The sequence below is a fragment of the Chionomys nivalis genome, chromosome 22, assembly GCF_950005125.1.
Source record: "Chionomys nivalis chromosome 22, mChiNiv1.1, whole genome shotgun sequence".
NCBI classification, from domain to species: domain Eukaryota; kingdom Metazoa; phylum Chordata; class Mammalia; order Rodentia; family Cricetidae; genus Chionomys; species Chionomys nivalis.
The window spans coordinates 47,676,309-47,704,288 of NC_080107.1; the positions used below are offsets into that span (position 1 = coordinate 47,676,309).

At 52.8% G+C, this 27,980-nt stretch overlaps 3 protein-coding genes across 4 annotated transcripts in view; 1 reads left to right on the top strand and 2 right to left on the bottom strand.

Annotated features, from left to right (window-relative positions):
• The window catches only part of Eng (endoglin), a 39,030-nt gene extending 37,398 nt beyond the window's left edge, over window positions 1-1,632 (top strand). The window contains exon 15 of the mRNA XM_057754779.1: window positions 98-1,632. Within this exon, the coding sequence (XP_057610762.1) occupies window positions 98-222 (125 nt within the window). The 3' untranslated portion in view covers window positions 223-1,632. The remainder of the gene's footprint in view (window positions 1-97) is intronic.
• Window positions 1,608-20,286, bottom strand: Fpgs (folylpolyglutamate synthase). Of its 2 annotated transcripts, none has more exons than XM_057754781.1 (15): window positions 20,153-20,286; window positions 11,410-11,538; window positions 11,273-11,326; window positions 10,501-10,565; window positions 7,779-7,893; window positions 7,500-7,577; window positions 7,320-7,381; window positions 7,126-7,228; window positions 6,847-6,924; window positions 6,436-6,583; window positions 6,263-6,352; window positions 5,350-5,500; window positions 4,853-4,928; window positions 4,161-4,227; window positions 1,608-2,480 (listed from the first exon to the last, which is right to left on the bottom strand). In XM_057754781.1, exons 1-15 carry the CDS (start codon window positions 20,270-20,272, stop codon window positions 2,071-2,073), a joined length of 1,746 nt encoding a protein of 581 aa, XP_057610764.1. In that variant the 5' UTR covers window positions 20,273-20,286; the 3' UTR covers window positions 1,608-2,070. The 2 variants fall into 2 exon arrangements, with proteins under 2 accessions (XP_057610764.1, XP_057610763.1); XM_057754780.1 differs by lacking the exon at window positions 20,153-20,286 and adding an exon at window positions 12,816-12,993.
• A 1,680-nt stretch (window positions 20,287-21,966) lies between these two features.
• On the bottom strand, window positions 21,967-27,838 carry Cdk9 (cyclin dependent kinase 9). Its single transcript, XM_057755788.1, has 7 exons — window positions 27,114-27,838; window positions 26,583-26,664; window positions 24,557-24,647; window positions 24,144-24,310; window positions 23,877-24,048; window positions 23,572-23,720; window positions 21,967-22,836 (listed from the first exon to the last, which is right to left on the bottom strand). The coding sequence occupies exons 1-7, from the start codon at window positions 27,542-27,544 to the stop codon at window positions 22,471-22,473; spliced, it is 1,458 nt and encodes a 485-aa protein (XP_057611771.1). The 5' UTR covers window positions 27,545-27,838; the 3' UTR covers window positions 21,967-22,470.
• Between the last annotated feature and the right edge of the window lie 142 nt (window positions 27,839-27,980).

A 27,980-nucleotide genomic window follows, 5' to 3' on the forward strand; every position in this document is an offset into this window, starting at 1 on the left:
CCGCTCCACACAGCCCTGGGGCATGCTCAGTGAAGCCTCTGGGGGAGCGGGGAGTCCTAACTGGGACCCTGACCTCCACCCCGCCCACGCCCCTCAGGTGCCCCCAGCAAGCGGGAGCCCGTGGTGGCAGTGGCTGCCCCGGCCTCCTCTGAGAGCAGCAGTACCAACCACAGCATCGGGAGCACCCAGAGCACCCCCTGCTCCACCAGCAGCATGGCGTAGTGCCCAGCCTGAAGCCTCGGGACACCCCCCCCCCAAGCCAGTCCTCACCCTGCAGCAGAGACTGAGCAGCCGCAAGCTGGGAACCACTGGCCATGAACTTGTCCCAGAAACCAAACACCTCTGCTCAGCCGAGGATGGAGCATGCCCCCTGCACCTCACATCAGAGGCTTGTTGCCAGTGAAGACTCCAGCCTGGAACCCCACTTCACAGAACTATCCAAACCAGGGGCTCTAGGGTATGACTGCCCAGGACTACAGAGAGACACAGCACTGCCCTGTACATTGAGTAGAAACTAACATAGCTGCCTTCAAGCTGGATCCTGTGCTGGTTAACTGGGCAGGGTGGGAGGCAAGAACTCCAAACATGCTAGCCCAGGGCAGCCAGAGTCACCTGCATCTGGCCCTAGTGGCCTCTTCACCTGGACTGGCACAACTTTGGTGGGGAAACAGAAGCTGAGGGTTGCTCAGCTTGAGGAGGGGAACCTCAGAAGATGGCAAGAACAGTGGGGTGGGGGAGCCCAGTTCCTCCCAGAAATGCCAGAGACCTCCTCCCAGCCCATCCATTGGACGGGGGCAGCAGGAGGGGAGTGGCCAGGCTGCTGGTCCTGGGCCAAGCCCTGTATATTCACCAATAAATCAGACATGAAACCAGTGCCCCTTGGGGTCGTCCTGGGAAAGGGGAGGGCCATTATGACAGGACAGGGCTGCACATCCATTGGGATGGCCTGGTAGATGAGCGAGCACATGCTCAGAAGAAACCGGTCTCCTCTGCTGCTCATTTGGTGGCCTGACTCTGGGACAGGGGCTGCAGAACCAAACACTTAGCCCTGCCTACAGTTTCTGGAGTTTGGGACACAGCTACCCCTATAAAGCTCTGGATTCTAATCCTGAACATGTCTCTTCTCCACAATGGGCCTGTGGACAGCTCCATGGTTTCTGGAAGCCAGCCACCCTCCCTCGCCCATAAGATAGGCATACAGCTTGAACACACAGTGGGTGGGGGGGGGTTGCAAAGCACTTTCTTGGTGTGTGGCAGACAAACATTGGGCCAGTCTTTTCCTTTCTTTTGGTTTTCAGACTGGGTTTCTCTGTAGCTTTGGAGCCTATCCTAGAACTCACTCTGTAGACCAGGCTGGCCTCGAACTCACAGAGATCCGCCTGCCTCTGCCTCCCAAGTGCTGGGATTAAAGGTGTGAGGCACCACTGCCCAGACTGGTCCAGTCTTTTTGTGACACAGGCTACCTTATGCTGAGAAGAGCATGCTGGAAGATGCTCCTAGGCCATACAGCTAGGGCTCTCTTTACCCATCCAGCTCCTATACCTACAGATCCAACCCCAAACCCCCAAATGTCTGATGAGGGAGCTAGGAACTAGAGGTTAGGAGTCAATCAAAAGTTTGTCATTTATTTACAAAAAATAAAAAAAGGATTTAAAGCTTCAATTAGTTCTAGCAACCCACAGTCCCCAAATGCCCAAGCAAGGGCCCTTGCTCTCCCCAGAAGGTACCAGTAGGGGTAGGGAGGAGGAACCTACCCTCTGGCCTACCCTCAGGTCCTCAGGCTGGTCAGGCAGCCTGCACTTAAGCCAGGCCTGAGGCAGGAGGCAGCAGGGTAGGCAGGGAGATGGGATGGGCTGAAAGCCTGCTGCAGTGGTGGGGACTCTGGGAAGCTCCCCTGCTGTCTATGCTAAAGGAAGGTGAGGCCAAGGTGTAGGCCTCTCCCATCCCTACACTCTACCCTGGGCCGGTCTCGAAGGAATCTGAAAGCAGAAATCAAAAGGCACCGAGTGTGGCAGTCTGTGGAGAGACAGGCAGGTGTGGCGAGACCCCATCTCTGCGCCCACACCTTGGCTACTGGGACAGCGAGGGCTCTAGCAGCTTTAGCACTCCCCCCACCAAGTGCAGGCTCCCTGTAACCAGTACATGAATGGCAGCAGCCTCCCGGAGAATGCTTGCCCCACTGCTGGCCGTGGGGTGGCTGAGGAGGCTCCTTGGAGGGCTCGGGGGCTGAAAGATGGGATCCCGGCCTTGGCTGATCCACTGCAAGGCATGGGAGATGCAGCTAAAAACGAGGGAGTTTGTGCTAGCTGAGTGAGGCGGGTGCCGTGCCAGCAGCATGGAGCCTGGTCCCCCAGGCTCGGGGCTGGGGCTGCTCCAGAGGTCGGGGTCGGCTTGTTTCTCTCCCAGGCAGCTCCAATGTTGCTGGTGTTGGAGGCAGCGGAGCAGCACCTGATCCAGAGTCACCGTGAAGTTCTGCTGGTCTGCAGGGTCCAGGACAAGGCATGTCAGTGGAGGGGAAGGGGAAAGGGGCTGGCCCCCAGTGGACCCTTGCTTAGCTTAGCACCTGGCCCTTCATAAGCATCATGTCACCAGACTCTGCAGCTCCCGTGTGCATCTTTACAGAGTCCAGTTGGGGTCCCTCACTGGGTGGGCGTTAAGTATTTCCCAGGAAGCCAGTTAAAAATACAGATCTCAGAACTCTCCACACATGGTCCAGTGTGAGACCTGGACCTCTAACTATCTATGCACACTTCCCACTCCTTCAAAATTTTTTGAATACAGTGCAGCATAGTTCACAAAGATTTTAGGAGCTGGTGAGAAGGCTTAGTGTGAAGGCTCTGCCAAGCCTGGCAACTCACGTCTAATTCCCATGACCCTCATGGTGGAAGGAGAGAACTGAGTCTCCCAAGCTGCCCTCTGGCCTCCATCCATGTGTCCCCACCCCAACTAAATAAATAATAAGGGTAATTAAAAATAACTTTTAAATACATTTTACACTGCAACCAGGTACCTGCATTCTTCCATACATGCCCAGACCTGAATCTTGACCGGGCAGTAGTAAGAGCCCATCCTTCATGCTATACACACTGATATTTCCCATTCTCTTATATTCAGTAAATTCTAGCTGAGACCCACTAACTGACTCGAGCAGCCATCAGTGGACAGTAACCTGATAATTCTTTTACGGTGCTGCGCTACATATCACAAATTTTAAAATGTACTAAATGGATTTCTTTTTTTTTTTTTTTTTTTAAAATTTATTTATTTATTATGTATACAATATTCTGTCTGTGTGCATGTCTGCAGGCCAGAAGAGGGCACCAGACCTCTTTACAGATGGTTGTGAGCCACCATGTGGTTGCCGGGAATTGAACTCAGGACCTTTGGAAGAGCAGGCAATGCTCTTAACCACTGAGCCATCTCTCCAGCCCCCTAAATGGATTTCTATAATAAAATCTATACCCTGGGGCTGAAGAGATGATTCAGTTGTCAGCTGTTAAGTACCCTTGCTGTGGCTGGGTGGTAGCAGCGCTCGCCTTCAATCCCAGCACTCGGGAGGCAGAGGCAGGCGGATCTCTGTGGGTTCGAGGCCAGCCTGGTCTACAAGAGCTAATTCCAGGACAGGCTCCAAAACTACAGAAAAACCCTGTCTCAAAAAAAACAAAAACAAAAACAAAAACAAAACCACAACAAAACAACAAAAACCCTGGCTGCTCTTGCAGCAAACCAAGGCTCAGTTCCCAGCACCCACGTGATGACTCACAACTGTCTGTAACTCCAATCCCAGGGGATCTAATGACCTCTTCTGGCTTCCCCAGGAGCCAGGCACTCATATACATACCTGCAGGCTCTCTGACATACACATATAATAAAAATAAATCTTTCTAAAAATGCTATCTTCTAGCATGGTTTGAGCAGTCTGCCCCGGCCCTTGGCATCAGCCATCCACCCGACCCCTCACCTGCATCCCTCACTGAGCAGTCTGCCCCAGCCCTCAGCATCAGCCATCCACTTCTCTCCTCCCCTCCCCTGAATCCCTCACTGAGCAGTCTGCCCTGGCCCTCGGCATCAGCCATCCACTTCTCTCCTCCCCTCACCTGCATCCCTCACTGAGCAGTCTGCCCCGGCCCTCAGCATCAGCCATCCACCCGTCCCCTCACCTGCATTTTCTGTGGATGAGACTTCTGTCAGGTTGGGGCAGAAGACAGCGTAGTCAAACTGGCAGGGCTGGAGGCCAAGTGGAGACGTGGTGTCAGTCCTCCGAAAGGGTGCCCCACCCCCACCTGACTTTCGGGGGTGAACCAGTGATAACAGCACCCCCATCTGCCTCAGTGCACACCTGCAGGCTGGAAGCTACACAGCCCATTACACTAAGTACTGACACGCATGGACTGTTTTACTGAACGGAGATCTGAGTGGTACCTAGTTAAGGCAGTCTAGCTGGAGAGCAGGCCCCAAACCCAGGCTGGGGTACTTTCTATATATGAACCACTTCATTCTCCTGCTCTGAAATGCGACATGATCCCAGGAGCCACTTTGGCTCTGATAGCCTAGAACAGACTCAGTTTCCCCAAGCAAAGATGCCACAGGGAGTCAGACGTGGTGGTGCAGGTCTTTAAACCCAGCACTTGGAGACAGAAGCAGGTGGATCTCTATGAGTTCAAAGACGACCTGGTCTACAGAGGACAGCCAGAGCTACACAAAGCAAAAAACAAACCAAAAATAAATAAATAAATAAAAAAGATGCCACATGAAATGACTCCATTTTATAGCTGAAGACATTCAGGCCTGCAGTGCCCACACGGCCAGAACCAGTGCCACTGGCTGCCCACCCTCCACGTAGGTCCATTACCTGCAGCAATTTCAGCAGGACAGCAGGGTCCCTGTCACCAGTGGAGTTGAAGAGCAAGACATGCACTTGGGACCCACTGCACCAGGAAGAAAAGAGTGGGGTATGCCGACTGTCCCCCTTCCCAGCCCATTCCAGCTGTTTCCCCAGATTGCAGCCCTCCTTGAACTGGTCCAACCCCAAGGTCTCCTGGAACTAGAGTTACAGATGGTTGTGAACCACCATGTGGATGCTGGGAATTGAACTCAGGACCTCTGGAAGAGCAGGCAATGCTCTCAACCTCTGAGCCATCTCTCCAGCCCCCAAGATATAGATTTTATCACATCATTTAGTACATTTTAAAATTTGTGCCATGTAACTACAACAATGTAAAAGAATTATTAGTATAACACTTTTTAAAAGGGCAGGTTACAACCAACTAATACTATTGAAATCAGCCCCAATAGGATCATTACCCAGGCCCTCCGACCCTGCATGCCCAGCCCTGCAAGAGAGCTCACCCACTGGGGCGTTTGTTGCGCTGCAATGACTGGCAATACCACCGCACGCAGGCCTGCACACTGCTGGCGGTATGTGCGCCATCCAGGTACCAGGTGACAGGCCCCCGCCGCAACACCTGTGTCCGGCCAGGCCACTCCGTGTCCCGAAGCCCTAGCAAAGACAAGGGAGACTGCTCTGGGATCCACGAGGCCTGCAGCTCCCCAAAGCCTATGACTAATGCCAGTCCCGGTTCCCGGAATGTTTGCCTTGCTATGGAATCTTCCAGGTCAGCCTGAGAAGCCGCTGCTACCATACAATCATACAGGAGTCCCATGTGACAACCACAGTTTTGAGTTCACACAGCAAGTGAGGGCTGGGGCTAGAGTGTGACCTAAGATCTGCTCCCCGGCTGTCCCTGACAGCGACCCTGGCGCACTGGAACTATTCCAAAGAGGTCTAACTGAGAGCACCTATTGTAGGCTGAAGGCAGTTTTAGAGGGCTGGGAGGAGAGGCGGCCTCACAGCGGGATGACAGACAGCAGCTACTTCTGACTGTCACGGCTCCAGGCCCTCCGGGCTCGGGGCTCAGCATCTGAGTGAGGTCACATCATGACCCATCAAAGCAGCCCTTGACAGTGCGTGCTATCATTATCTCATTTGGCAGATAGGAAAACTGAGGCCCCAAAGGTTTGTTAACTCCAGGCCAGAGAGGAATGCTTACCTTGAGGAACAATCTAGAACTGCCCCAACCCCCAAACAGAAAACTAAAAGATACATCTTGAAGATCACAAAGATACAACGGGGTTAAATATGTATCCTAGGTGGAACAAAGACGTGTGTGGTCCTGGCTGGGCAGGAAGCTGGGGTTAAATGTACATCCTAGGTGGAACAAAGACGTGTGTGGTCCTGGCTGGGCAGGAAGCTCTAACTTACCATGTCGCATGTGGGAGGTGGGATGGAACACGGGTGCTAGAGGCAGCTGCCATCGTATTCTTGGCCTGGACACCTTCAGTTCCTGGATGTCTGTTGGGCATCAGTCTGTGTTTAGACCCTCCGAGGCGGGCTCCACGCACTGCCCACCTGCCTGCCCACACTGGCCCACCTACCCTGGTGGCCCTGCTGCTCCAGCCAACAGTGGGCCAGCTGCAAGGCCAACGCTGCATTGGACCGCTGGTGATCTCCCTCCAGGCCGAGGGTCAGTGGCAGCCCACCCTCTTCCAGGGCTTCTAATGGTGGACACAGGTACAGAGGACACTGTGGGGAAGAAGGGCAGCACCTGGTCAACAGACTGGTCACCACCATCACTTTGTTACAAAACCTTCTGACCATGCCCCACCCGACAGGGCCTACCAAGACTGTATTCTGGAGCATAATCAGTGCACACGCGTGTGCATACACAAGCACACACATGCATACAAACACACACACACACACACGGAACCCGAAGCCCAAAAGGAGACAGGGTCACTCAGGCCAGTGTGCCCCTCCACCCTCCACCACACCATCCAATCACTCACTGAGGTCTGCTGGGCTCGATCCCTCAGCACGGCCAGGGGACCTTCTGGTTGCAGCACAGTGAAGGCAGGGACACCAGGCTGCAAACAGGCCAGGGAGAAAGTGACGAGCGTTGCTGGGGTCCTCCATCTCCCCCCTTGCTCCATAGACCTTTGAATGGGTCTAATTTCAGCTGAGGCCATAGAGGGGCTCAAGTCATACAGGGAGAGCAATGCAAAGCCAGACTGCACAGATGGCTGGGACCTGGCCCTCGTGAACCTCTCTGCATGGCCTGCTGTTACCTTAAAGATGCCCCCTTTCTGCCATGCTATCTTCTCCACTGTGTCTCCTAGCAGGCTGGTGTGGTCAATGCCAAGCGAGGATACTCCACACACCACTGGCTTTCTGAAAGAGACAAGAAGGTCCGCATCTCCTAGTACTGAGCCACCGGGCACAGGCTTCCGGTTAGCCGCCCATCTCCAAGCAGCGGCCTCACCTGATGATGTTGGTACAGTCATAAGCCCCGCCTATGCCCACTTCCACCACGGCCAGGTCCACCTGCAGAAGACCAGATAGCATGGCAGAACTACACAGACACCACCTAGGAGCCGGACGCTCCCTCCACTCTATTTCGGTCCCCAAGGACTCAAATACAGGGTCTAGGAAAGATGTATACCTTCTCTTGGAGAAAGACATGGAAGGCCATGAGCGTGAGGAAGCGGAAGTAAGCAGGCATGGAAATTTGACTGTCATCCTGCACACAGAAACAAGTCAGAAGTCGTCCCATGGTCTGCTCCCCCGGCCCTCCACAGTTCCACAGCTCCCCACTCTGGGGAGATGGGCCCGCCCCAGCCCTCCATAGCTCCCTGCTCTGGGGAGATGGGCCCACCCCAGCCCTCCACAGTTCCACAGTTCCCCCGCTCTGGGGAGATGGGCCCGCCCCAGCCCCCAGCACCTTGAATTCCTCCAGCTGGTGGTAGAGACGCCAGAAGTGCTTGGTAAAGAGCTCAGGACTGATGGGCTTCCCATTGATGCGGATCCGTTCACGCACCTGCACCAGGTGGGGAGAGCTGCCGAGAGACCTGGGGTCATCGGGACTCCTGCCCGAGCCTCAGGGCCTTCCCTGCCCTAGTCAGACTTCTGTCAGAAACACACAACTGTGTCCCTCCCCTGGCTAGGGCCTCCCAGACCCTGCAGAGGCCAAATCTCAGAACTACCTTAGTCTCCAACCCCAGATTTCCCTGCCGTCTGTGGTTCATCCTACTTACTGTACCACTCTCAACTAAGACATATCCCTCCAGAAAGGGATATGTCCCTGGGATGGTCTAGCATCTTCTCTGTGTCTCCAAGGTACCATGCTTCCCCACAGCACACAGATCAGTGACTTGCTAACACATGCCTATCAGCCTCAAAGTAATAAATCCAGAGAGCCACTCTCCTGCCCAGTTTACATGTTGAGCTAGAAGGCCACACAGGCCCAGGCCAGTGGCTAGAGGTCCCGGTAGTGGTGGCACATGCCTTTAATCTCAGCAGAGAGGCAGAGGTAGGTGGATCTCTATGAGTTCGAGGCCAGCCTGGTCTATAAAGTGAGCTCCAGGACAGCTATGACTGTTATACAGAGAAACCCTGTCTCAAAAAAAACAAGAAAACAAGAAAACAAAAAAAAAAAAAAAAAAGAAAAAAAAGAAAAAAAAAAGAAAAAGAAAAAAGAAGACAGAACAAAGGTAAGGGCATTTGCTGCCACACTTGATGACTTGCGCTCCATGACAGAACTCAAATGGGAAGGGAGAGACTACTCCTAAAAGCTGCCCTCAGCCATGCTCCATAAGGCACATGCGCACATAAAAGCACACATACACTAAGAAAATTAATAAAGGTAAAACAAAAGCTATTAAATTTTCTCAAGTTTTTTTAAAAAAAAGTAGCTGGGCGGTGGTGGCCCATGCCTTTAATCCCAGTACTCAGGAGACAGACACAGGTGGATCTCTGTGAGTTCTAGGCCAGCCTAGTCTACAAGAGCTAGTTCCAGGACAGGCTCTAAAGCTACAGAGAAATTCTGTCTCAAAAAATAGAAAACAAAACAAAAAAAAGATTTATTCTTTTTAGTTTAGTTTGTTTGTTTTTAAGGGAGGGTCTCATGTAGCTAAGGCTGGCCTCCAACTAGCCTAGGATGACCCTAAATTCCTGATCCTCTTGCCTTTATCTCCCAATTAACAGATTTTACAGGCGTGTGCCACCACACTCCATTTCCAAAAGACTATTCTAGAAGATAGAGAGTTGCCTTATATAGTCATAAATCGTTTCACAACCTTTGGCCAGTGACAGACATATGATTATATATCACCTATGGATGCTTCAAGCACAGGACACAGTCTATCTCCAGATCTGGATGTCTGTGTGCCACCACAAGGGGGCGCTGCCTCCACAGGAAATGTAGCTTTCCTGGCAGGACTCTACTGCCTACCTGTGGAGACTTAATGTGACCGCCATAAAGAGCCTTGATCTGTGCGCCTTTCTGTTCCGCACTGCAAAGCCATCTCAACTAACAAACATTTCTATACTACTTACAAACTGCATGTGGAGAGCCTGGGAGAGGGCTCCGTCAGTAAAGAGCTTGCCATGAGGACCTGGGTTCAGATCCCAGCATTCCCACACTCCCACCAAAAAAGGCAAGATAGCGAGTGAGCCTATAATCACACTGCTGGAGAGGCAGAGAAAAGAGGATCCCCAGGGCTGGCTGCTAGTTAGTGAAAATGAAGAGGATCCCTGGGCTGGCTGCTAGTTAGTGAAGAGGATCCCCGGGGCTGTCTGCTAGTTAGTGAAAATGAGAGGATCCCCGGGGCTGTCTGCTAGTTAGTGAAGAGAATTCCCGGGGCTAGTTAGTGCTCAACCAGTCGAATCCAGGAGTTCCAGGTTCAATGAGAGACTCAGCCTCAAACACATATATACCACATATAGACACAGAGACACACACTATAAAATGAAGAGTATGCTTGTGAACCCATACATACATAAATCATATCAGAAGTAGGGTGGAGTGGCGCACGCCTTTAATCTCAACACTCAAGAGGCAGAGGCAGGTGGATCTCTGTGAGTTTGAGGCCAGCCTAATCTACATGGAGAGTTCTAGGCCAGACAGCCAGAGCTATATGGGGAGACCCCCCGCCACAAAACAAAAAATAAAAAAAGCAAGCAACAAGCAGCTGGGTGTGGTGGCTACCCGTGTAAATCCAGCAGGACCTCTAGGTCAGCCTGGGGTAAGGCCTGAGTTCTGGGCCAGCCTGGGCTCTAACCCAGCCCAACATGTGTCTCAGAACCCTCTGCAATTCCAGTTCTACTGGGCACACATGTAAAGCCTATACACATAAAATAAAAATATTAAAAAATTAAAAAAGCAAAAGTAAAAATTACATGTAAAATTAAATTAATAAAAGGTCATCTGATGCTTCCAGCCAGGTACTTAGGTCACCCCTTCAAGATACTGTCACTTTCTCTCCATTGCTTTCCTTATGAAGTTGGTGGCTGCTATTAGTGGGCCAACATGGGCCATGTAGATTTAATGCTGACTGAATGGATAAATCCTGGCAGAGAGACACACAGGCTGACCTTGGCTCTGGTACCGCACCCCTCCGCAGAGCTAAGAGACACATTCCCCGGCCCCAAGAGTGCAGGAGTACCTAAAGAAGCCTGTCTTCAGGCCGTAATTCCGCAGGATGCGTTCAGCAAAGGCACAGGTGGAGCCCTAGAAAGTGTTGGGTGGGGTGAAGTGAAGGTTAACGCTCATTGTCAACTTGGCAGCACTCAGTTGTTTATGGGCAGGTCTGTGAAGAAGTGTCTAGACAGGGTTGCTAAGGCAAGGCCAACACCAGCATCCATTACTTCCTGACTAAGGGTGCGATGCTATCTCCTGCCATGGCGGATCATATCCCCTAGGACTCACAGCCAAATAAACTTCTTCCCCTGGGTGCTAGGCAGTTTTATAGTTTTTATAATGTCACCTTCACATGAGCGAGTCATCTGAGAGGAGGGAGCCTCAACTGAGAAAAAATACTAAGACCAGGCTGTAGGTAAGCCTATGGGGCATTTTCTTAATTAGTGATTGATGGGGGAGGTCCAGCCCATTGTGGGTGGGGTCACCCCTGGACTGGTGGTCCTGGGTTAAGAAAGCAGGCTGAGCAGGCCATAAGGAGCAAGCCAGTAAACAGCACCCTCCATGGCCTCTGCATTGCTCCCGCCTCCAAGTCCCTGCCCTGCTTGAGTTCCGGTTCTCACGGCTTTTGACGATGAACTGTTATATGGAACTGGGAGCGAAATAAACCCTCTCCTCCCCAAGTTGCTTTTGGTCTTGGTGCTTCCTCACAGCAACAGTGACACTGACAAGACCCTAAGTCTCTACCTGTGGACGGCACCAGTCTGCCACATGGACTCCTCTTGGGTTACTTTCCTTACCTTTCCTTTGGTCCCCGTGACGTGGATAATGTTTAGCTGGTTCAAGTCCTCCACCTACAGCAGACAGAAAGGTCCCTGCCTCAGTCACAGGGCTGCCAAGCGATGGGGTAGAAGTGTCGCAGAATCTACTACCTTACCTGCAGCCCACTTCGCGCCAGGTACACCTCCATGGCTTCCAGCTGCGCCTGAGGGTCACCCCGTTGACGCTTTACCTGCTCCAGGTAGCTGGCATTGGTCTGCAGAGTGTTGAGCATGCGCACGGCATCCTGGCAACCATAGTCGTAGTTCAGTGAGGGTCCTTAACGACAGAGGTGCTCAGCCCACCAGAGGCAAAGTCAGGGCGATAGGCCTGTTACACCAGCCCCGTTACCTTGGTCTACACTTACTTGGTAGGGAGAGAACCTGGGCATGTTTCCAGTTCTGGCAAAGGCAGGAGCCTGGGGCAGGCTGGCCCCACCCAAGGAGTGCCAGGTAAAGCTGGCAAGATTAACGGACCTTCATTTCCTGGGCTGCCTTCCCAAGCCTCTATCCCCTCAGCCTTCACTCTCAAAACCCCTGGGCCTCTGCCCTTATTCATTCTACCACTACACTGGACATCCACTGGGCTGGAGCAAGGACCAGGGACATCTAGAGACTTGGAATTCTGGAATTCCGTAAGACTCTGGAGTTCCGCCTTCTAACCCCGAGACAAGATGAGGAAAGCAATTAGATCTGAAAGAGGAGGTACCAAGGGAGGGAAGATGTGCCCAGGTCATCAGCCAGAACTGGAGGTGGATACAGCCTCTGGAGAAATGGCTTTGGAGGACGGGAGTGGGGACAGAAAATAAATGGGGAGGTCTAAATGAGAAGTATGAAGATTTGAATCCAATCATGTGTATGTTCCAATTACATCTACATTCTGAGAAGCCTGTGCTTAGGTAGGTCCCCTCAGGCATCAGACCCGAGTGGCCTGCCCTCTTAGCCTTACCGCTTGGCTGGAAGCCTCAGCGCTCTCAAACCGGTGCCACCTGCCTGGCTAACATCAAGTTCTGGTCATTGACAATTGACCCTTGGCACAGCAATCTACAGACATTTTCTGTTTTCCGCCTCTTGGGTCTCTGTATTGTCTCTTTCCCTGCCTGTCCGCCAGCCAGTTCTGAACACTTGGATTCCCAGTCTTCGAGTCCTGGAGACTTCAACTCCAGATCCTCCTGGGTATTTCCACTCTGGACTGCAGAACTCCTCCCTTCCCCCGCATCTCGCACTGCCAGTGCAGACTCTGGGGTCACTGGAACTTCTAAAACTCAATTTAGACTCTGGGAGTCCCGGGGTAATCACCAGCGCCCCTTCCCTCTGCAATGCGCGACCCAGAATTTTCAGATCCGGCCACCTGAGCCTAACTTTCTGGTTCCCGTCACCTCCCCTGGACTCCGGGATGTCACCGCCTCCCGAACCCCGCAACTTCAAGCTCGGATGCCCCCAGCAGCTGGCGGAGCGCGGAACGCGGCTCGGGTCTAGCCCACGTGTCAGTACGCGACCGTACGCCCCACCGTGGGTCAGAAACCTGATACTCCATGCCGGGCTCCTGCGGCGCGGGCCACGCACTCAACCACCGCCGCGACGCGCCCTCGGTCGTTGCACCACGCGCAGAAACAGCTGCCAGGGACAGAGCCGAGAGCAGGTGGCTCCGCGCCCGCGACATAATCCCGATGCCTCTTGCAAGCTAGGCCCGGGCTGGTGCCGCCCCGCTTCGCCCCGCCCCACTCAGCCCCGCCCCGCCCAGCCCCGCCCTGACGCGCCTCTGAGATTCACCAATCAGAGACTCTCAGGGCCTCCGGACCAATGAGAATCTGTGCCTTATGCGGCCATATTGGTGAGGGGCAGATCGCCGGGCAGTGCGCCGCTTTCGCCATGCTTCTATGGGGCGCACCGCTTGGGAGGGTCGGGTAGAGTGGGGTGCGTAGAAGGCGACCTTAAAGGGACTGCGCGCTCTTTTCCGTCGCCATCCTCCAAAGTTCTGTGCGCAGGTCTTAAGGACTTTGCCACATATCCCAAAATAGCCGCTCCCAGCCAGCAGCCCTCAGCCCCTTCTCCAGGCCAGCCCAACTCTGAGCTGGGATAGAATTACAGAGTTGGCAGACGCCGGTGGTCATCAGTTCCCAGCACCGAAATGTCCCTGCTCAGGCACAGTGTGGCCTTTACAGTCAGGAATCTGACACCTCTCCCGGGGCCCTTAAGGCACTTTGAGAAACCTAGGAAGACTTCCGGGAGGAATGACACCCCTGCCGAAGCTTGCGGGGTACAGGGGGATCTCAGGCTAAGAAGGGGACCGTGGCTCACTGGATGCTCCGTCCTGCCGGGTCTTGGAACCCTGTATAGAATGTGTATTAGGGCTGGAGTGGTTAAGAGCACTGACTGCTTTTCCAGAGTCCCAAGGTTCGAGTTAAGTCAAGGCTCAAGTCCCAGGACCCACACTGCGGTTCACAGCTGGGGATCCGATGCCCACTTCTGGCCTCCAAAATCACCAGACACGGAGGCATACACTGTAGTGCACAGGCGGGTAAGCAGGCAAAGATTAAAAAAAAAAAAAAAAGTAAATTCTGCCGGCTAAAATTAAAATGGCTTCAGGGAGAGAATGATCGGATTAGCACTTGGTAAACTCCCTCACAATGGAGAGTAATTTCACCTAATTGTGGGTGTGGAGGCCCCTGTCTGATTGTGGAAGGCACTGGAGAGAAAGCTGCCCTTCGAAAGGCGATGGGTTTTCAATACCTTCCACTTTCCTCTATTGGGCACAGATTGTCTCTTGTTAAATAAACAAGGATGTTTGGGGAGGAGTCTGTACTAGGCTCTCTGAATGTGCTGCTGGCCTCAGCCTCACAGAGATCAGTTTGCACTGGTCTCCCGAGTGCTGGATTAGTGTTGAAGTTATTGGTCCACTTTTCCTCTCTATGCTTTTTTCTATGGGGTTTCAGTCTATAACTCCGGTGGACTTGAGATACCATAGCTGGGCCAGGCTAGTCTCAGATTCTTCATGCAGCAAAAGATAACTATAAACTCTTGATCTACCTGCCTCCACTTTCCAGGGGCTGAGATTCCAGTACTGGGCTGCCAGGCCTGTAGCACCACACCTGGTTTGACACCCATGGAATCTAATCCAGAGCCTCATGCACACTGGGCAAGCAACCTGCCACTGCCCAGTCCTCCAAGGGGTTATTTGGTTGTTTTAATAAAAGGTCTCAGCCAGGCGGTGGTAACACACGCCTTGAATCCCAGCATTCCAGACACAGAGACGGGTGAGATGAGTGGATCTCAGTGAGAGAAATCCTGTCTTGAAAACCCCCACCCAAGCCGGGCGGTGGTGGCGCACGCCTTTAATCCCAGCACTCGGGAGGCAGAGGCAGGCGGATCTCTGTGAGTTCGAGACCAGCCTGGTCTACAAGAGCTAGTTCCAGGACAGGCTCCAAAACCACAGAGAAACCCTGTCTCGAAAAACCAAAAAAAAAAAAAGCTCTTTGTGCCTTGGGAAATGTGATTAAGAGGCAGGACTCCAGCTGAATGGTGGTGGTGCACGCCTTTAATCCCAGCACTGGGGAGGCAGAGGCAGGTGGATCTCTGATATTGAGGACAGATTGCTCTACAGAGTTCCAGGACAGACATCAATATACTAAAAAAGAAAATTAATTAATTAAATAAATAATTAAAAGCCAGGCGCACGCCTTTAATCTCAGCACTGTACTCGAGAGGCAGAGGCAGGATCTCTGTGAGTTTGAGGCCAGCCTGGTCTACAGAGCGAGTTCCAGGACAGGCCCCAAAGCTACCGAGAAACCCTGTCTCGAAAAAACAAACAAAACAAAACAAAAACAACAGAGAAGTTTGCAGCACCCAAGGGAGGATGTCTTCTGTGGGGTGGGGTGGAAAGCCCTGCTCCCTGCTCGTCTACAAATCCTGCTTAGTGAGTTTCCTTTCCCTCTTGTTTTCTTTGTTTGGTCGACTGTTGTTTCGTCTGTTTCTTTGTTGTTGTTGTTTGTTTATGACAGGGTCTCACTAGATAGTCTACAGTGGACTGAAACTCCCTCTGTAGCTCAGGCTTGCCTCTATAACTCTCTGTAATTCTCCTACCTCAGTTTCCCAAGTGCTGGGAATACAGTTGTATGCCACTATGCTCAACTTTTCCCTTTATCTTTTAGCTCACTTTTATTTTGTGCAGGTGTTTGGCCTGTACTTGTGTCTGTGCCAGCAGAGGGCGGAAAGTGGCCGTGGCGGGAAGCAGATCCCTGGAGTGGAATTCCAGGTGGTTAAGAGCTGCCATGTGGGTGCAGCGTACCAAACCCAGGTCCTCTGGAAGAGCAGCCAGTGCTCTTAGCTGCCGAGGCATCTCTCCAGCCCCAGTTTCTATTGTGTTTGCCATGACAAAACAATAGAGGAGCTGGGATTAGAGCATTAGAGCATCTGCACTGTACATCAGCTCTAACTGGAAAACAGAAATGCCGACACGGAGGACAAAGCGCTGGCAATTCCGTGGATCTAAACTTCCCAGCATTATTCCAGTTGTAACAGGGAATTTTAAGTGGTATGCCTGGGCCTTGAGCATACCCCCTCTGCCTTGGACCTGTATACTCTGCTGTCCCCAAGGGCGGTTTTTATGACTTTCCATTTGTTTATTATTTGGGGATAGGTCTCATATATCCCATACTGGCCTATAAGTTTCCATGTATTAAAGCTGCCCTTGAACTCCTGTTCCTCCTCTTCCACCTAAAAAGTTCTGGGTTCACAGACATGCGCCACTATCATATCCAGTTTATCCAGTGCTAGAGATTATGCCCCCGAGGCTTCGTGCACACTAGGCAAGCACACTGCCAACTGAGCTTTACCCCCACAGCCTTTAACTTCAGGTTCACAGACAGCCATCAACCCGGTGCAGGCGACTCCATACCATACAGCTTCCTGACCTTCTCCTCCCTGGTGCTAGGGTTGGCACACACACTTGCACGCCATATGTCTGTGGAGGTCAGAGATCTTGCAGGAGGTGGCTCTCTCCTTCCACCCTGTGGGACCTGGGGATCGAACTCAGGTTCTTCGGCTTGGGGGGCCATCATGCTAGCCCATCTACAAGGCTTTCTACCAGGCTTTTCTTTCGGACTGCGCTGTTATGAAGATGTCCTGTGGCTGATTGGTTTTCTGAGCTGTGGAATACTCCAGGTGTGCAGACGCTGTTGCATCCTTGACTAGTTTCCTGTGGGCTGATGTTAGGGCCATTTCCTAGATTTTGCTGTCCCATGCAATGACGTAATGGCATCACTTACTTTCCCTATTTCTCCCACATGTGAGCAAACCTAAGACTAAGAAGTGCAATGGCTAAGTCAAACATACTGTGTTGTTGGGCCCAACGGGAGGCAGAACCAGTCCACTGACTCCAGGAGCCTCCTGGCATCCTCACGGCTCAGTACTGGCCCTTACCCCGTGGTTGACATCAGCTGCCTCAGAACCTCCTGTGAGCTAGAGACTGTCCTCATTCTATAGGGGGAGAAGTTGAGGCTCAGAGACATTAACGAGCACACCCAGAACACAGACTCACTCCTCCCACCATCCACCTGTCTGCTCCCCAGGCTCTCCCTGGAGTTCCTGGGCTTGCTGTGAGACTCTAGGAAAGTAGCCCTGTCTCTGATCAGTTTCCTCCACAGCAGGATGAGGTCTACGGGAGGAGGTCCAGCCACCCCTTCCTCACCGGGGTCTCTACACCTGGGCTGCTACAAAGAACAGGGACATCCAAACTTATCAGCCGGTGGTGCAGAAGCCTAGCATTCCGAAGTGGGGTGCATCTCTGTACCCCCTGGCACAGAGAAGGATCCTCCATGTTCCAACATCTCCACCAATGACCTACAGAGACCCCATCCTTAAAGAGCTCCACTGGCAGGCCCCCCTCTAAGGGTCAGAGCCTAACTTTGCCATGACCAGGAGTTAACTGGTTTGCTATTGTTCTGTTATGAGCCGGGGTCCCATGTAGCCCAGGCTGGCCTCCATCTCCAATACTTAGATGATAGGGAGGTTCCACACCTGATTCAGTTTGTTTCAGAGGAGGGCAAAGGGGCCTTTAAATAAAAAACAAGCCTTTTATTATCCTGTTAACTATACATAATGGGTTTCATTCTGACATCTCTAAACATGTATATAAGGTATTTTATCACCCCCTTTATCCTCTTGTCCCCCTCAACTCCCCATTCTCCACCCCTCTTCCAACCTAAGCCCTTTCTACTCTCATCTCTTTAATTTTTGAATTATTATTTTATGTGTCTGGCTGTTTTGCCTGCATGTATGTCTATGTACTGTGCATGGACCTGGTGCCCAAGGAAGACAGAAGAGAGAACTCTCCTGTAGTCACAAATAATTGCAGGCTGCATGTGGTCCTCGGACTCAAACCCAGGGCCTCTGGAAGAGCAGCCAGCGCTCTCAACCAGTGAGACGTCTCTCCAGCCCTCACATCCTTACATTTTTATTTATGTATTTATTTATTTTGGTGACCAGAGAGTTTAACTAAGGTTATTTACGGGAACATGATGTTCCAGGAGCCATGGCTGCAGGGCTGAAGAAACCGCCTCCCCTCCCTCAGCAACCATTAACTGAAAAACGGACTTCTATTGGTCCTGCAATCAGGCCTTCTGGAACAACTGGAGGAGACAACTGGCACCCCTTTGTGCCTCATCTCAGAGAGCAGGTGACGTGAGTAAATACGCCACATGAAGCCCCCTTTTCTCTGGGCTTGCGGCCACCTGCTCACCTTCCTGTCCTAAGAGTCCAGTTTGCTGGCCTCACTCTGTTCTTTGGCATTTCAGGCCTCTCTGCCACATTGGTATCCTATGTCCCAGGTCTGTGATAACTTCACCATGCCACAGACATGACTGTCCATCAGCCTCCTGGCCTCTTACCCACAATAGCTGCAGTATTGTAAACTGGCCCTACTAATGGCCGCTGCCTTCTGGAACTGCAGAAGCATGGTCAAACTGGCCCAGGCCAACCCAGCTGAAAAGCCTCTTTCTGTGGAGCCAATCAGAGCCACAGCCAGGTCTCACCCTGGGTTCCTATGCCAAGCCCCACCCATCTCCAGGCTCCCTACTCCCTCAAAGACTCCAGAGTCCGTCCTTTCCCTCCCAGGTCTATCTGACAGTCCTCTTGCTGCTTGTCCTCTGCCCCCCGAAAGAAAGTTCTCATTCTCAGGGTAGTTCAGTTCTTGTAGGGTCACAGCCCTTAGGATAAACTCCAAGCTCTGCATCCTCCCGATTTGGACCATTCCCCAGGCCCCTTTTGCTGATGGTCCCTCTCAGCGATCACTGGGCACCAATGGCTTAATCCTTTAGCAACCCAGACAGCATGACGATCATCCTCACTACAGAGTAGCAAACTGGGGTACGAGAGGTACGGGCCCAGGCTCACACACGAAATGATGGATTCTGGGGTCTTCGCATTGGTCTGTCCCTCTGCCCTGGAACACTCAAAGGTGACACTGCAGGGCATTTGCTCCCTTTGATGTCAACCGTTTGTACCTTTGGGATTTTGAAACATGTGGTTGTATTACCATTTCAAAAGAAATACTTCTCTGGGCCAGGGGAAATGATTCAGCGGTTTCAGTACCTGCACTGAAGACTACTTAACCCCACAGCACTAGGGAGGTAGAGGCAGGCCCGCCCATCTCTGTGAGTTCAGGCCAGCCTGGTTGGCAGAGTGAGTTCCGGGGAGGGGAGGGGGGCTGGGAAGCAAAGTACCATCCCCGAATCTCTGGCCTGCGCCATTTTTTTTTTAACTTTTATTGATTCTTTATGGATTTTTCATCATACTTTCCAATCCCATTTATCTTCCAGATCCTCACATCTGCCCTCTGTTCTTGCCATCTCCCCCTGCCCCAAACGAAACGAAATTTAAAAGAAAAACTAAAAGACAAACCAAACCAAACAGAAGCAAACAGAGAGAAGAACCTTGTTGTAGAAGCTGTAGTGTGGCCTGTTTGGTCAGTTTACCCTGCACTGGCCTGCAATTTGTTTTTTGAGACAGGGGGTTTCTTTCTTTCTTTTCTTTCTTTCTTTCTTTCTTTCTTTCTTTCTTTCTTTCTTTCTTTCTTTTTTTTTTTTTCTTTCTCTGTGGTTTTGGAGCCTGTCCTGGAACTAGCTCTTGTAGACCGGGCTGGTCTCAAACTCACAGAGATCTGCCTGCCTCTGCCTCCCAAGTGCTGGGATTAAAGGCGTGCGCCACCACCACCCGGCCATTGAGACAGGGTTTCTCTGTGTAGCCCTGGCTGTCCTGGAACTCCCTCTCTAGACCAGGCTGGCCTTGAACTCACAGAGATCCACCTGCCTCTGCCTCCCGAGTGCTGGGGTTAAAGGTGTGTGCCACCACCGCCTGGCTGCAAGCTCTTTCTAGACCTGGCCCTCTCTGGATGAGTGCGTGTATCTCATTTAGCCCATATGATTGTTCCTGTTCTGAACCCCATTATCCAGGGAAGATGACAAAGGCCTAAAGCAGCAGGGACTTAGTCACTTACAGGGAGTTAACCAGGCTACACTCCGGGCCCTACCCGATTTCTGCCCCACCTGCTCCGTGCTGTTAGGTCACAGCAGTCACCTGTTCAGTGGGGATCTGGCCTTGGGTGTCTTAAAACAGGTGTTACTAGTCTGCTCCCAAGGCCCTGAGACCCCGAGACCCCAGTTTCACCTGGTGATACACTGGGCAGGGTTTCTGAGGGTCTCTGGTGTGGTGTGCGGGTTTCCTAACAACATGGGCTTAGGAGAGAGCGCCTGGTGACTTGGCTTTTCCCTGGGGGCTGCAGTGATTACTATCCTCCAGCCTGAAGGCCTCTTTATCCACAAGCAAGCAAGACAAGGCAACCACAAGGTTCCTGGGATCTCCTACCTGGAAGGAAGCGGTTTTAGCTTCATGGGCATGAGCACTCCTAGGTGGACCTTTCCATGCCATGGTTGCTTCCCACCACTTCTCAGGTACAGGCCAGGGCAGGGATCTGGCAGCTTTCATCACTCGGTTCCCTGTTCCAGGTGATTCAGAGGGGCCTCTGGCCGAGCCAGCTCTACCCAGCTGTAGTGGGACTGCAGGCCCTTCTGGGAGATCCCGAGGCCTTAGTCTCTCCACCAGGGGTGGGTTCCTGCCTCCATCCTGAGCTCAGCCCAGTGACCTTCCTGGGCTGTCCTGGTTGGTGTCTCCACTGCAGATTGAACTGGACTCCCCTTGTGGGTTAAATAACAACTACGTGGAGGTTAAAGGTGAGCAGTAGGAGGGGTAGGCTGGGAGGGAGGGATATCTGGGAGAAGGCCAAGTGCTGGGGTTGGCCTTCCTGCCCAGATGAGACTGGCTCCACCTCCCCTCATAGGACCCATTTGGCTCTTGCCCTCCTTGTCAGAGATTAACGGAGGGAGACAAGGAAGTGCAGGTGCAGCACAGGAATGAACAACCTTGACCACTAGAGAAGAGGCCTTGTAAGTCCAGGACTCTCCTAGCGCATCCCTAACTCAGACTTCTATGTGCCACACTAGCACACGGGGCTGGCACAAAGACCCACGTTTCCCTCCACAGATAACACCCATATCACATGGGGCATAGGGGTGGATGATGGAGAAGGGGGAAGCTTGGAGCCACCTGCTTCAGGGATTTTACAAAAACTTCCATGTGTGCTTATGTTGTGTTATGTTGTGTGTCCATCATATAGCATTACCTGAAGGTCAGAGACAACCTGCAGCCTGCGGGAATCAGTTCTTCCATTGTGTGGGTTGCTGAGCTAGAACTCAGGGCACGAGCTATTTCAGCAGCCCAGCTCAGAGTTAAGGCCTGCTTTCTGCTTTACCATGTAGGAAAAACATTAAGCAAATGAGGAAACACAGACACACGGGTGGACAGAGATGACCATTACACGAGTTCAGAAGGCTGTGGCCCTGGCCATTGTGTCTGCCCCAGCCTCACCAGCATGAGGCTTTTGCTTCTACTCCGTGGCTCGACGCTTCCTCTCATTCTACATCTTGGGGACGTGTGTATAGTGGATATGTATGTTCACACTGAAGCTTGTGGGTGTGTGTGCCATTGCATTTACATGCGTGTGCTAGTATGTAGAGACCGGAGGCTGACAGGTAACCTCCTCAACTGTTTTTGTTTTGAGAAGTCTCTCACTGAACCTGGAAATTCCTGACTCAACTTGACTGCCAGCAAGCCGCAGAAACCCTCCCACCCTCACCTCAGGGCCTGGGTCATTGGTAAGAACTGTTTCATGTAGGAGGTGCTGGGTCTAACTCGGGCTCTCACACTTGATGGCTTCACGGACTGAGCCATCTCCCCGGCTCTTCACTTTTTTAAACTAGAACCCACTCTAGAGTAGTTTGAACCTACTGGAGCATGAGTTCCGGGGAGACGGAGGTCAGCCTTCCTGTGTTCCCAGACACGAAACAAGCCCTGTAACAACATCACTCCTCTGTCACTCCGGGGATTTAAAAGTCTGCAGTGTCTTGCTCATTGAGTCAAGTCTGAGAATTTATAGCCAAAGCAGCCCTGGCCCAGCTGCTCACAATCACTGTAGCTCACGGGACAATGGGGCACCATGAATCAGCCTTCTGGGGGGTGGGAGGTACTCAGGAGGGGAGAACAAGAATGATCTACAGAATCAAGACTGACAGTGTCCTGGGATAAGAGCTGAGGGCCTAAACGCAGAAAATACAGCCTCTTCGTGGAAAAAAAAAATCAACTTTTAATTTTAACCAATCAAACTGCATCCAGGAATGTCTCTGAACTGAACACACAAATAAAATTCTCCTTTTGAAGAAACTAATAGTTCTCAGCAGCCCCATGCTCCTGAGGTCTGTGCTAAAACTAGCCCATTTCTGAGGTGCCTCTGTCCCTCAAATTTCTCATCCCCAGGCAGGGCTGGGAATGGTGAGCGGCCTGTGTCCTCCTCCTATCGTGCAAGAAGTTCTTAGAAAGTCACAGTGGGTAAGCCTCTCCCACCTCACTTCTTGTCCACGCTGAGATCCTCCAGAGAGGCATGAGCAGGCTGGCCCTGGCACCCTCCAGGTCTCAAGGCCAATGCTCCACTCCGGTCCACTCCGGAAGCTGTTCCCAGTGCCCAGGGTGGGGAGTAAGTCCTGGAGGAGAAAAATCTCAAACGTCCTATCATGTCACATGTCCCATGCAAGTCATAATCCACCACCAACCTAAACACACTAGCACCCTCCTCAGAAGACACGCTCAAATTCTGTCTGGTTGGTAGTAGCTGGATTTCGACTCTGGTTGGTAGACTGCTGGGTGATCTGGCTGCCCTTTCGTCGTGGTGGTGCCAGGTACTCAAACATAGACGTCAGGTGGGTAGAGAGCATGCCCTTCAGGTCCGAGGGCATGGGGTCTGACCAGAAGAAGTCGTGGTTGAGGGCATCATCACTGTCAATCCGCTGTGCAGGGTCCAGCACCAGCAGCTTGTCAATGAGGTCCAGAGCGTAGGGGTCGCGCACATAGGCCTTCAGGCGGTCCTTCACCTTCCGCTTCTGGCCCTTGACCAGTTCCAACTTCTCAAAGAGTTCATACTTGTCCACATTCGGCCACACCTGAGAGGTGTCAAGGAGAGAACCGAGTTGGAGTAAGAATCATCTAAAACGCCAGAGGTATGGATTTGCTAAACCAGCTTCTTCCACATGCTCCCTGCCTACCCCCCAACGAAGAATCAGATGCCTTCAAGATGAAAACAGTTGTCAAACCAGACGTCACACACTCCTAGCATCTGGGCACTTATACAAGTCACCTGGAATAAATGTGCCAGCCCCTGCTAGGCACATTCCTGTCCAACAAGAAAAGCTTCAAACTGCCTCTGAAGGCTTGACCCCGAGCTGGTGGTGCAAACTTCAGGGAGGTGGAAACCAAATGGGAAAACGCCCTATGAGGCTCGCTGATTATCGTTTGGTGTTAAGCCAGTTTGCTGCTGCACTGGTCCCTGCTCTCCTGCTTCCTCACTGCCATGACCACACCTCTGATCTCCCGTGACCTCTCTGCTGTGACATTTAGCAGCATCTCAGCAGCAAAGCAAAGGCTACGGAACCATGGGCTAAAGTTCTTGAACAAAAGCAAATCTTTCTACTTTTGTTGCCCGGTACTGGGTACTGTGGAAGCAACAGGAAATGAACATGAAAAGCCCATAGAAAAGGCTAAGTAGAAAGATAAGGCCCACGAGGCCCGGAACAGCAGGTCCTCCAGCAACCAGCCTCTTCACAAAGGACTTTACTCTCCACCACTGGCCAGAGGGACCTGGAACCCTGCACTCCTAGGACCACAGCCTGGCTACGTACCTCTGGGGTGATGGAGCCACAGAGCTGGCTGATGAGGGCAAGCTGGTGCTGCTCCGTGTTGCCCTGCATGATAGGGCTGCGAGTCCACATCTCTGCCATGATGCACCCTGCACCCCACAGGTCAATGGGCGGGCCGTAGTCCCGCTCTCCTGAGAAGAAGAGTGTACCAGGAGGGTCCTTTAAGCCCGAGGGCTCCCTGAGACTCAATGTCCCAGGGCTTATGACTCAGGAGGCCCTGGCAATGGAGGCTGTGGCCAGGTAGGTACCCGGCCCCTGCCCCCCTCTGCCCGCTCGGGAGTCCTCACCGAGCAACAGCTCCGGGGGCCGGTACCACAATGTCACCACTCGGTTGGTATAGCGGTTAGGCTGGCTGTTCTTGGCTAGGCTGAATGCACGGGCCAGCCCAAAATCTGCCAATTTCAGGACCCCATCCCGGGTGATGAGCACGTTGGCAGCCTTCATATCTCTGTGCAGGATCTGCAGGGGGACACAGGACAGCCCGTCAGCACCATCCACAAGCAGTCAAGAGCAAAGCACAGGGGCAACCCCAGCCTACCACCCCCCAGCCCAACCTTGTTCCTGTGGATATAGTAGAGGCCATTCAGCAGCATCTGCATCACCCTCTTGATCTCAGACAGCGTGAACTTGACTAAGACGTTGCTCAGCAGTCCAGCAAGGTCATGCTCACAGAAGTCAAACACCAGATAGATACTGCCCTTGCATCGATTATAGGGGGAGGCTGACACAGAACGGACAGGGGGAAAAAGTTAAAGACCTATGCCCACCTCACTTTTCCAGTCAACTCCCAACCCTCCAGCCCAGACACCTATGAGTGCCCATGAAAAGCACCTACCCCAATGGGAAAAAAAAGAGAAAGCCGTGTGGTAAATCTGAGTTGGGAGGAGGCAATGTAAGCACATCCACTCCAGGGGTGCAAACAAAGCCCCCAGTGGCTTCCCCTGCTCCTAAGATCCAAACAACATACCTTTGGTTCGACAGATCTCAATTAGATTGACCACATTCTCATGTTTTAAGAGCTGTAGAATCTTGATTTCCCGCAAGGCTGTGATGGGGAACTAGGGAGAAGAAAGAAAAGGAAGTGGTCAAAACTGTGCAATATAGCAAGGAACTGGTCAACAGGGAGTCTACACTAGGGAACAGCGGTTGAAAGGCAGGTGAAGAGTATGGTCTCTGCTGTATGATGGTTCCTGTCTGTAATCCAACCCCATTACCCAGGAGTCACAGACAGCAGAACTGCCAAGTTCAAGACCAGTCAGGTTACATAGCTGAGATCCTGCCTCAAGAGGCAGGGAGAGAAAAGTTATACATATATATTACATACATACACACAATGTAAAGACCTGCAGTCAACCTCTGCAAAAGTACAAAGTGAAATAACGAGAACATCTCAAAGAGCTGCTAGATTTTACCACTTAGATCAGGCTGGCCTTGAACTTGTTTGTGAACGGTCCTTGTCCTTCAGCCTGAGTGCTGGGATCATGATCATAAGCTCTATCCATGCCCGGCTAGGAACTTATTTTAGACAGCCCAAACAGGGATAAGATCTTTGTCACTAACACTCGTGGGTTAAGATGAAGAATTTTCTGGAACTAGAGATAGCTGAATGGTTAAGAACCTCCAGATCCGTGAAGTCCCCCCAAAACCAACTAGGAGACTGAGTCCCATATATAAAAGCAAAGAGCCTTTATTCTACCCAAGTTTGCAAACTCGGACTCTCCGTGTGTCCAAAGCATTGGAGTGATCTGAGAGCCCAAGCTCAGTTAGAGTTGGGTTTTTCTAGTAGCAAAGGTGGGGGTGAGGGATTTCTAAGGTTCAGGACCTCTGGTTGGCTGACATTTGTCTGGTGGTGTCCTGGTGAAAAGTGATGGGTGTGTGCCGGCAGATGATCCTAGCTACAACGGTTAGAACGTTAGGAATTTCCTTTGGATGGTCTGTTCTTGGGTGGTGCTCGGGTAACCTCAGTTTATGGTTCTTCCTGCAACCAGGTATTGCTTCAGGGTAAACTACCGAGACTCAGGCCTCCAATAAACTTATCGATGGCTCAGTCCTACTCTGAGAGGTGATAATGGTTGGAAGTTAAGAACTTCCTTTGGGTGGTCTCTTCCTACTAAGCTCATCATGGCTGGCCGAGTCCTACACAGGCCTGATGGACCATGTCTTCTATCACAGCAGAGGCAGCTGGATCTCTCTAAGTATGAGGCCAGTTTGGTCCACATAGGAAGTTCAATAACGGGGCTTTGCAGAGATCCTACATCAAACAACACATATGTAATAACTGTTTAAAAAACAAAAAGGAAACCCTGGCTAGAGGACCCCGGTTTAATCTCAGCACCACATGGTGGCTCATAGCTTTTTAACTGTAGTCCCAAAGGATCCAACACAGCTTCCTGACCACCTCAGGCACGAGGCAAGCATGTGGTACACACAGGCACAAAAACAAAACACCCTTACACAGGAAATAAACTGAAAACTATTCTTTACTAATTAAGTGGTTGGGAATGGACAGCATGCGTTCCTCCAAGACAGCGTTTCTCAGTAGATGCGGTGCCTGTCCTGGAACTAGCTCTGTAGACCAGGCTGGCCTCGAATTCACAGAGATCTGCCTGCCTCTGCCTCCCAAGTGCTGGGATTAAAGGTGTGCGCCACCACTGCCGCCGGCTCTTTCAAAACATAGCTTGAACTTAATCACCTTTTAAAAGGCCTGTGCACGCATTGTTTCTTCACACAAAACAGAAAGCAAAGGCTAAGCTAAAGATGTTTTAAACGCTTGACTTTTAGAGCCAACGTGCACTGCATGCAATGCCTAGGCTCCCTCACTTGGGTCCCGCCAAACTCTGTCACTTAAAACTAAAAGTGGAAAGCTAAATTCCTTGTTACATGGAAAATCAGAAAATACTAGGCATAAACACAGTATCAGCACAAAAGCCTTTAGAGCAGCAGTCTATGCAAACCCGACCGAGTCTGGAAGGCGTGCCCAGTGGGCCACTCACCCCCTCCTTCTCATTCTCCATCAACACTTTCTTCAGAGCCACCTTCTGGCCTGTCTGACGGTGCTTGGCTTTAAACACTTCCCTGCAGGCACAGAGAACGACCCGAGAGCCCATCAGGCATTTCCGCAGGGCCCGCCCCTCCCCCACACGAAGAGGGGCAGCAGGAGACTAGACACCCGGCGGGGCGCGGCCTGCGGTTCCGGTACGCCGCTACTCTGCACCTCGTGTTTTCCGCCTCTTTCCCAGCCTCGGTGCTCGCCCCTCGGGCCCTGCTTCTCCCCCAGGAGTGATTCCGCTCACATTCTGAGCGCCTCTCGGGAATCCTACCCCACCCCCATCCCGGGCCTCAGGCTCCTCCCCGCTAGTCCGCTCGGTTAGGCTGGGACCGTCTGCGGTGCGGCCTAGCGGGACCAAGCAACAACTAGGGAAATAGAAGCTTCCGGGCCACCTCGACCCGGGCCCCGGACATTACGACGTCTGCCCTGGAAAGTATAGGTCCTGAGCTCCCGGCTCCACGCGGCCTAATCTTACCCGAATGTGCCTTGGCCGATCTTGGCAAGTTTCTCATATTTGGTGACCTCATCGCAAAACGGACATTCCACAGAGTCGTACTGCTTGGCCATGGCCGCCTCCAGCGCACCGCCGCCACCCCCAGTCGCAGCTCCCGCCGCTCCCGGTCCCGCCACACTCCAGGCCCCTCCGCGGCCGCGCCACTTCCGCCTCCAAGGCCACTTCCGGCCTCGAGGTGCCGAGCCCGCCTCTTCCGGTCTCCGCCCGCCGCCTGGCCCCCTGGGACTTGTAGTTCCCGAGAGGCCAGGGGGAGCCGGAGCTGCAGAGGAGCCTCCGCCGCCGCCACTGCCCCCGCCTCCTCCGCCGCCGCCAATGCTGTTGGCGGCTCCGATCGGGGGCGCAGGGAGCCGTGGCGCTGGGGCTGGGGCTCGCGGCGGTGCGTCCCGCTGCATTGGCCCGGGCCGCGCTGCTGCCGAAGCTGCTGCCGCTCTGGCTCCCGATCCGGGGCCAGCCGCAGTGCCCTGCTCCTCCTCCTCCGACGGCGCCGCCTCCGCCGGGCTGCGCGGGGCGGCGGGTGGGGGGAAGGAAGGCCTGGGGAGGGGAGAGGGCGGGGGCTCCCTAGCCAAGCCCGGCCCGGGGCAGCCGGGCAAGGGGGCGAGACGGGAAGAGACGATGAAGAGGCGGCCCGGCCCGAAAGCTCGGGACGGGGCGCGTTATAAAGGGGGAGGTGCCCGTCCTGGCCTCCCCTCCCCCCCCCTCTGCCCGCCCCCTCCCTCCTCCTCCCACCCTCCGCGGCCGCACCTGCCGCCGCTGCCTCCCGCCCACCCGCTTCCAGTCCAGCGTCCGCCCTCAGCGCGTCACTGCCAGCAGCCCCTCCTCTGCCTTTGG

Bases quoted from the DNA above. Each gene is read 5' to 3' on its own strand.
- Fpgs (XM_057754780.1), bottom strand. From the start codon at position 12,953: ATGTCGCGGGCGCGGAGCCACCTGCTCTCGGCTCTGTCCCTGGCAGCT. The intron at 11,539-12,815 runs GTTTCTGACCCA...TATGGTTGCCAG, and splicing joins AGCCCGGCATGGAGTATCAG to GATGCCGTGCGCATGCTCAA. The intron at 6,584-6,846 runs GTGAGTGATTGG...TCTTCCCCACAG, and splicing joins ATCGAGCCCAGCAGACCTCA to TGTCCTCTGTACCTGTGTCC.
- Cdk9 (XM_057755788.1), bottom strand. From the start codon at position 27,544: ATGCAGCGGGACGCACCGCCGCGAGCCCCAGCCCCAGCGCCACGGCTC. The intron at 24,648-26,582 runs GTGAGTGGCCCA...TCTTCTCCCTAG, and splicing joins TGGAGAATGAGAAGGAGGGG to TTCCCCATCACAGCCTTGCG. The intron at 24,049-24,143 runs GTTGGGCTGGGG...GTCCCCCTGCAG, and splicing joins ACTATATCCACAGGAACAAG to ATCCTGCACAGAGATATGAA.